General features: G+C 55.6%; 2 protein-coding genes across 3 annotated transcripts; one reads left to right on the forward strand and one right to left on the reverse strand.

Moving 5' to 3' along the window:
* Positions 1-172: 172 nt before the first annotated feature.
* pdk4 (pyruvate dehydrogenase kinase, isozyme 4) lies at positions 173-4,989 on the forward strand. 2 transcript variants are annotated; one of them, XM_029844734.1, is made up of 12 exons: positions 173-671; positions 1,001-1,142; positions 2,036-2,107; positions 2,349-2,533; positions 2,666-2,755; positions 2,875-2,952; positions 3,032-3,108; positions 3,181-3,279; positions 3,349-3,462; positions 3,637-3,750; positions 3,821-3,998; positions 4,041-4,989. In XM_029844734.1, the coding sequence occupies exons 1-11, from the start codon at positions 554-556 to the stop codon at positions 3,962-3,964; spliced, it is 1,233 nt and encodes a 410-aa protein (XP_029700594.1). In that variant the 5' UTR covers positions 173-553; the 3' UTR covers positions 3,965-3,998; positions 4,041-4,989. The 2 variants fall into 2 exon arrangements, with proteins under 2 accessions (XP_029700594.1, XP_003969368.1); XM_003969319.3 differs by having other exon boundaries at positions 174-671; positions 3,821-4,989.
* asb4 (ankyrin repeat and SOCS box containing 4) lies at positions 4,296-7,286 on the reverse strand. Its single transcript, XM_003969318.3, is given in 7 exon segments — positions 4,296-5,459; positions 5,571-5,684; positions 5,754-6,001; positions 6,061-6,303; positions 6,380-6,422; positions 6,424-6,680; positions 6,915-7,286. Coding segments are annotated over 7 exon segments (1,419 nt in total). The 5' UTR covers positions 7,240-7,286; the 3' UTR covers positions 4,296-5,270.
* Between the last annotated feature and the right edge of the window lie 718 nt (positions 7,287-8,004).

The following is an 8,004-nucleotide window of genomic DNA, read 5'->3' on the forward strand; positions in this document are numbered from 1 at the left end:
CAAGCCAACCAAGCAACACAAGTAGCCGTGATCCAAGATCGCGGAAATCATCCACAAATAGAAACACGTCAACACAAGTCAGCAAAATAAACCCAAGGGGAGACAATATGGGTAAAACAAGGCCAAAGCACGCAGACAGGAGGTCACGGGTTTTAATACTTTCAGGTATATTTATTATCACGACTTCGGTGGTGAGATTGGAGCAGAAGGAAGGATCAAATGCAACAATGAAAGGGTTTTTAAGTACAATAACAACATCAGGGGATCCGGGCTGCTCTCCTCCTCATCTCTGCTCTCCCATTGGTGGAGCGCCCCGTGGCCCCGCCCACCGCCGCCGACCAACAACAGCCGTCGTGGGCCGTCGCCGCACGTCGCTCGTGGCTGGATTTGAAGGACATCCAGCAATTTGCCCGAGATGGGCGCAAACTGCACGATTAAGACGCGCACACCTGAGAGGAACCTAAAAGAGGCGGCGCTGGGGAAATGCGACGAGGCTTAGCTTTAGCTTTAGCATTCGAGGCGCGAGGAGAGAGACGGGACCCTTCGGGGAAAAATGAAGTTCGGCCAGTTTCTGTGGAAAAACGCCTCCGTCCTCGGGATACCGAAACAGGTGGAGCGCTTCTCCAAGTTCTCCCCGTCCCCGCTGTCCATGAAGCAGTTCCTCGACTTTGGTGAGCATTCCGTCTTGTTCTCGTCGGGTCACGCGGCGCTGATAAAACTCGCGTGATTCTCTGAGACGCGACAGCTGTCGGTGCAGCAGGTCACCTGCACCCGATCCCCGGATCCCCCGATCCCCCCCGCATCCCACCCGCTGCAGCCCGGATCAATCGCATTTTCCCCTCGCGCATTCACACGCACGGCCCTGGACGGGCTGCGCGCACGCGTCCCTTCGGTCCGACTGAAACCTTTGCCTGTGTGTCCTGTCCTGTCCCGTCCTGTCCTGTCCTGTCCCGTCCTGTCCCGTCCCGTCCTGTCCCGTCCTGTCCCGTCCTATCCGCAGGATCAGCGAATGCCTGTGAGAAGACCTCGTTCGTGTTCCTGCGGCAGGAGCTTCCGGTCCGATTGGCCAACATCATGAAGGAAATCGATTTCCTCCCCGATAAGCTGCTTGGCACCCCCTCCCTGAAGCTGCTGACCAGCTGGTAGGATCGATCCGAGGGAAACTCGGAGCTAATAAAGCCTTTATTACTCACATGTCAACACACACATCATCAACAACAGTTGCCGTCCTTATATGGCTTCATTTAGTTCCCACAACGTGCACGTGGACCTGTTGTGTGTCGCGCCACATAGAGGGAACTGAAGCGTGCGTGCGTGTGACATGTTTGACCCCTGTGTGACCTTGGAGAGCCCCTCTTCTGAGATGGGACGCTTGTGTTAGGACGTGGTAATAACAATGTAACAACACCCCTGTGCTGCTGTTTATATTTGGCTGTGATCTTTCTGGAACGCCGCTCCGGGTCGCCGGAACGCTGCCGACAAAGAGCGGCGCGACACCCCGGGTGTCTCCTGGCGAGCTGGGATCTATTTTCAGACGTGTAAGAGGACTAGAGGGTTTTTCTCTAAGCCCAAGGTCAGACAGGGGTCAACGTGGACACGCAGCGTTGACCTTTCACCCACTGACGCCGCGGCCGCAGGAAACCTGTCAGCAAAAGACGGTTTCGGTTCTGGGCCGCCGGTGGAGGAGGGGAAAAGGCGGCTTTGGCCCCGGAGCCAGCTAATGGCTAACGCTAGCGTTGGTTTGGGTGGGGAGTGGGGACAGGATTCTTGTTTTGGAGTCACAGCTTCGTTCAAGCATCACACACACACACACACACACAGAGACACAGACACACACACACACACGCGTGTGCACATTCTTTCTGCTTGAAAGCTAGGAAAGAGAGAAGCGGTTAGCATTAGCAGCATTTAGCTTTGTTTAGCTGTAGAATAGAGGAGGAAGCACTCGTGCGGACTTTTAAAAAACCCCCCCCCCCCCCGTTTCTTTTTTCTGCCTCTTTTCCGTGTTTTTTGTGTCTCGTTTTCTTCCTCCCAGGTATTCGCAGAGTCTGTTGGACCTCGTGGAGTTTTTGGAAAAGGACCCAGATGACAAGGAGGTCCTGACGAGGTAATACCACCTGTGGGTGCGGGGAGAGTTCACCTGGCTGGGTCAGCACAGATTTAGAGCAAATCTGACATGAATCTGTTTAATTACTCATGAACAGCATCATTACATGCTAATAGCAGGTTTGATTACATGCTAATAGGTTTGCTTGACTGGGATTTCATCTATTTGATGCTAACTGTAGCATTTCAGGCACGTTAGCGTCTGTATCTGTGCTGATCCCCTCACACGTCTCTGCCCTCAGCTTCACCCAGGCGCTGGTGAACATCCGCAACCGGCACAACAACGTGGTGCCCACCATGGCCCAGGGCGTGCTGGAGTACAAGGAGGCCTTCGGCGTGGACCCCGTCACCAACCAGAACGTCCAGTACTTCCTGGACCGCTTCTACATGAGCCGCATCTCCATACGCATGCTCATGAACCAGCACAGTCAGTACAGTGGCGCTCGGAGACGCGCTGGTCCGCCCCAGAGCTGAGCGTTCACGTTAGCGTTAGCGTTAGCGTTAGCCGCGCGTGCTAAACCGCTCCGCTGTCTGAACCCGTTGCACTCTGTCCCCGTAGCGTTGATCTTCGAGGGCAGCGTCAACCCCGCCCATCCCAAACACATCGGCAGCATTGACCCCAGCTGTGACGTGGTGGAGGTGGTAAAAGGTAATGAGTGACCCGCTCCGTGCACGTATGGCTGCTGCACGTTATCTGACGGCGGCCTTTTACCATCAGCCGTATTTACAGCCTTGGGTGTCTTGTCCCCCCCCCCCCCCCCACTGCAGATGCCTACGAGACGTCCAAAATGCTGTGCGAGCAGTATTACCTGACCTCCCCCGACATGGAGATCACAGAAGTCAACTGTACGTCGTTGGGTAACGAGGGGGGGGGGGGGGGGGGACTCTCAACCAATCACATCTCAGAATCTTTTTCCCCTCACAGCCAAAAGCCCCAATCAGCCTTTAGACATCGTCTACGTGCCGTCTCACCTCTACCACATGCTGTTTGAGCTTTTCAAGGTACGCACCCCCTTTAGCACGCCGCCGCCCGGCGCCCGTGCTCACTCATTCAAACTGTGCATTCTTGGACAGAACGCCATGAGAGCCACCGTGGAGACGCACGAGACGAGCGCCACCCTGCCGCCGGTCAAAGTGCGCGTCTCCCTGGGCAGCGAGGACCTCACTATCAAGGTAGAGGAGGACCGGTTGCTCAAGCAGACCCAGAAAGGCCGGATCGATCATTAAATTCTCTATCCTCAGATGTCCGACAGGGGGGGAGGGGTTCCTCTGAGGAAGATCGAGCGCCTGTTCAGCTACATGTACTCCACCGCTCCCAGTCCAGTGCACGTTGACAACTCCCGCAATGCTCCTCTGGTGAGAGCAGGACTTTATTACACAGAGCAGACGGTTCAATACAGCATGTGTAAGCTAGCTGTGTTGATGTTAGCCTAACTTAGCTGAACGTTTTATGACAGGTGTCCCTCAAAATGAGGACTACATCGTTTGTTTTTCCAAAAGATTCTCCAAAGCTAATCTCCTCCTTTTCAGGCCGGGTTCGGTTATGGTCTTCCCATCTCCCGTCTGTACGCCAAGTACTTCCAGGGAGACCTGCAGCTCTACTCGATGGAGGGTTACGGCACCTCGGCTGTCATATACCTGAAGGTAGGCGAAGACGCGCAGGCGCGCAGCCGTGCGTGGCGGCGTGTGATAACGTCCGTGCCTCTCTGCGCAGGCCTTATCCTCAGAGTCGGTGGAGAGGCTCCCCGTCTTCAACAAGTCGGCGCTGCGACACTACCGGGCGTCCACGGAGGCCGACGACTGGTGCATGCCCAGTAAGGACCCCAGGAAGCTGGGGAAGAGTGAGAGGACACAGTGATGGTGGCGGGAGTGGGAGGAGGCCGAGGTTCCACGCGGGATCCACTCCTGCCGAGGCGGGATCCACTCCTGCCGAGGCGGGATCCACTCCCGTTGGGGCGGGAGAAGCTGCCGGAGCTGTGTGGGCCGGTGGTGCTGCGGGCGGTTCTGGGAGAGGTCGTCATTTCAAAGGCAAGCTTGTTGCTAGCTTGTTGTTAGCTTGTTGCTAGCTTGTTGCTAGCTTGTCTTGAGGCCTTTTTCCAAGAGTATTTATTTAACATCCTCACACTGGCGATCTGTGGTCCTCCCAGTCCAGCGCATGTTTCGAACCCATCACAGTTGGACACTCGTGCTCATAGACGTGCAACACGTGTGCATTTTATTGCTTTCATACAGTATTCAAGAGACAGCAATGGTAATAATCATCCAGGGAAATGGATTTTTTTTTACTTTGATGACATCACTGTAGTCACCTGATGCATTTGTACCTGTTCTGAATGTGAACAAAGATATAATCTTTTCTTTTTTAACCGCTTCCTACAACAATCTACCTATTGGTGCCTTAGTTTTCACTGCATGGAAGCTGATGTTCGTGTACGTTTGGAGGCATCGAGGCGCCTTTTTCGGGTGCAGAATGTGAACGTGTTGAAGAATCGGCACATTTAAAGAGTCCTCGTGTTTAAACTCATCTAATCACGGCTTTTGTGTTGTTGCTTTTGTGTTGTCGCATGCTCATGTTGCTCCGGAGGAGGCGACCGTGTGGGGGGAGCATTTAGAAGCAGCGATTAAATAGGAATAAAAGACAAATATTTCTCATAGTCCTCACAGACTCGTGCTTCTGTCCGACCGCCGGTGCTTCCTGGATGTATATATTTGCTTTATAGATTTTGGCAATGTTTGTTTTAAAGCTTGTTGCAACAGCAAACACAGCGGCGTGTTGACTGTGCACGCCGCCTGAGAGCAGCACCGCTAACAAGCTAAACTCTGCTCCTTTAGCCTCTGTTGGGCATTAAAACGATGGAAAAGCCCAATAAAATGAGACTGATACCATATCTATTGTCCTGTAATTTAGGAGTTACTGACAGACTTTTACGCCTAAAGGTGATAATAATAACAGCTGAATGAGGCTATTAACCATAATTAGCTAGTTACTGTAAATCCTGTGGCGTGTTTCTGCTAGCAAATCCTTCACGTGTGAGACGGCAGCACAAACGAGCGACAAGTGAGGTGAAAACAACCGAAAGAGGAGCCAAATGGCCCCAAAAGTCACTCGTAGAGGCAGAAGTAGCCTCTGCAGGAGGGGCTGAGATGTTGGCCCGGTTCCTCCATCAGTACAGGGTTCCCTCGGGGTCCAGTAGCAGATATCTCCTCATTAAAGGTGGCAGAGGCAGCCGGGCCACGCCGCTGTGACAGGCGGCGCCCAGGCGAGCCCGAATGGCGCACCGGGTCAGGTGGAGCAGGCTGCGAGGCGTGTGGGCGCAGACGGCGAACATGGACTCGTAAAAGGCTTCGTGGCGCTAGGGCGGCGAAGGAACGCAGCAGAGCAGCATCGTCATCGGCCGTGCTAACGCCGCGGCGCTAACAGTGCAGCTAACGTCTGCCACCTAGTGGAACTAGGAGGGAACTACCTTGTAGCAGTCGTCAGGAACGGCAACCTTCCACTTCCTGGTGGGCGTCAAGCGTTCGTAAGAGTTGACCAGGACCTCGAGGACTCCGGGGTAGTCGTGGCAGGACTGCAACACCTGCACAGAACACAGGTGAGGCCCCCCCGGGGGTTCCCAGCGCCTCGCTTTAGAGTGGGCGGGCGATACCTTGTGGAACTGTGGGGGGTAGATCCGCGCGGCGTTGTGGTTGAGCAGCAGCTGGAAGCAGAGTTCTGGAGTGGCGGCGGGCCGCACCCCCGTCACCTTCAGCAGGTACTGGATGGGGGCGCAGCCGTTGACGTCCATGGCCCGGGCGTCCGCCCCAGCCTCCAGGAGCATCTGCATGAGGACGTGGTCGCAGTTCCAGGAAGCTTTGTGCAGCGCCGTCTTGTGGTCCTCGTCCTGGAGGTTCGGATCTGGATGGGACGGGTAATCTTACAAACGGGGGCCCCGACTGGGCGGCGTGACAACGCACCTGCTCGGTGGTCCAACAGGAGGCGGCAGACCAGGTGGTGCTCCCGGCTGTAGGTCTGCTCTCTGGAGTCGAAGGCCCAGAAGGCGGCGGTCATCAGCGGGGTCTCCTGCAGGGAGTTGAGGGCGTCCACAGACGCCCCGTGGGCCAGGTAGAGGCCCGCCAGCTCTGGGATCCCAAATCTGGCGGCCGTGTGCAGCGGCGTGTCCTCGCTGGTGTTCTGACCGGGCACGTTCACGTTTAAACCTTCGCGAGGAAGGAAAAGATGATTCGTTTAGCTAATAAGCGGCGGCGTGCTAACCCCCCGGCGCCCCGCCCTGACCTTTGGCGATGAGCTGCTCGGCGCAGTCCACGGACCGGGCGGTGGACGCAGTAGTGCAGCGGCGTGTGGCCGCTGAGCGACAGGCTGTCGACCTTCGCCCCGTGAGCCAGCAGCACGGCGACGCAGTCGGCGTCGGACGTCTCGCAGGCGACGTGCAGCGGCGTCTTCCCGTTGGGCATCGAGTTCACGGCTGCGCCGGCCTCCAGGAGGAGCAGGGCCGTTTCCACGGCGCCGTACATCGCACACACGTGCACGGCCATGGCCCAGGACTTCTCCAGTTTGTAGCCTGGGAGCCAGTAACCTGGAGCAGATATGGTTAATTATGGGCTGTTGCTTTTATGCCTCGAATTAAGCCACCGTGCGGTTTATACCTGGTAATAGCTCCATCTAGCGGTGACCAGTGTAACTACACTGTCATTTTCTGTTTAATTTTACCGCCTTTTTCTGCACGTCACGTGAAAACATCCCTAGTAACCGACCTTAATAAGCCCAGATCCTAAAGAAAGCAGGAAGTGAGCTGTGTTTGTCTGTCTACCTTGTTTGTACGAGGCCAGAACCATGCTGGGGTCGTCCACCTCCATCACGGTATCGATGTCCAGTTTCCCCGTGTGCAAAATGCGCGTGACCTCCTGGGCGTTGTTGGCTCGCAGGGCGTCCAGGAACTGCTGCTTCAGCTGTTTGTCAGCTGCTCGTCTGGGCCGAAGCTCCTCCATCAACTCCCTGAAAGACGGGCCTGGATCCGCTAACCCAGCCGGCCCAGCCAGGAACCTTCTGAACGCGGCCCAGAGGAGCCCGGAAACCCAGGAACATGTGAACGGCACCGGGGCAGACATGGGAGAGAGCGGGCAACAACGGAGCATTTAGGGTGAATATAAATAGAAGGGAGAGGGGGAGGGGGCAGGGGGGGGGGGGTGACATGGTGACACCGGGACGGTGCTGCTGGGTCGGACTGAGGTTTACTGGGTCAGACTCTCTCAGCCCAAACAGGAATAACAAGCCAGAGCGTGAAATGGAAAAGTCCGGATTGCACAACTACAGATTCCAGCAGGGGGGGGGGGATGGGGGGGTCTGAAGGGGGGCCAAGACAGGCGGCTGCTCGCCCACACGTCCTGCACGTCTGAGGCAGGACAAACGTTTGTGTCCGAGGTCCAACGAGTGAACTCTGGTCCAGAGAGCGACCTCCCGGCCCAGGCCCGTCCCCCCCCCACCCCCCCCACCCCCCCACTGTTGTAACTGCGTGCCGCCCTTCCAGGACTATCCCACAGTGAGAGTTTCCCTCTCTTTGACCAGGCATCTGACCAAAAAGACGTTTTTCCTTCTGTGACCCGGAAGCTTCCACAAAAGAAACGAGGCCGTCTCCTTTAGTCTGTTGCTCTTTTTACTGTACATACAAAAGAATCAGAGTGGAGCGACCGGCTCGGCGGGGGGAGTATTCACACAGAGGATCGGGGGTTACAAAAGCCTTCATCACCATCATCATCATCATCTGGAGCAGCACTACGGTCACATATGGGTAAAACCACAAGCACAATGGGAAAATATCACTGCTTTAATCTGTCAATCTTTCATTTAACATCTTAACTAAATCATATTTTCATTAGGTTTTGGCAATAATGATACAATTC

This window comes from Takifugu rubripes, chromosome 12 (genome assembly GCF_901000725.2).
Source record: "Takifugu rubripes chromosome 12, fTakRub1.2, whole genome shotgun sequence".
Classification (NCBI taxonomy): domain Eukaryota; kingdom Metazoa; phylum Chordata; class Actinopteri; order Tetraodontiformes; family Tetraodontidae; genus Takifugu; species Takifugu rubripes.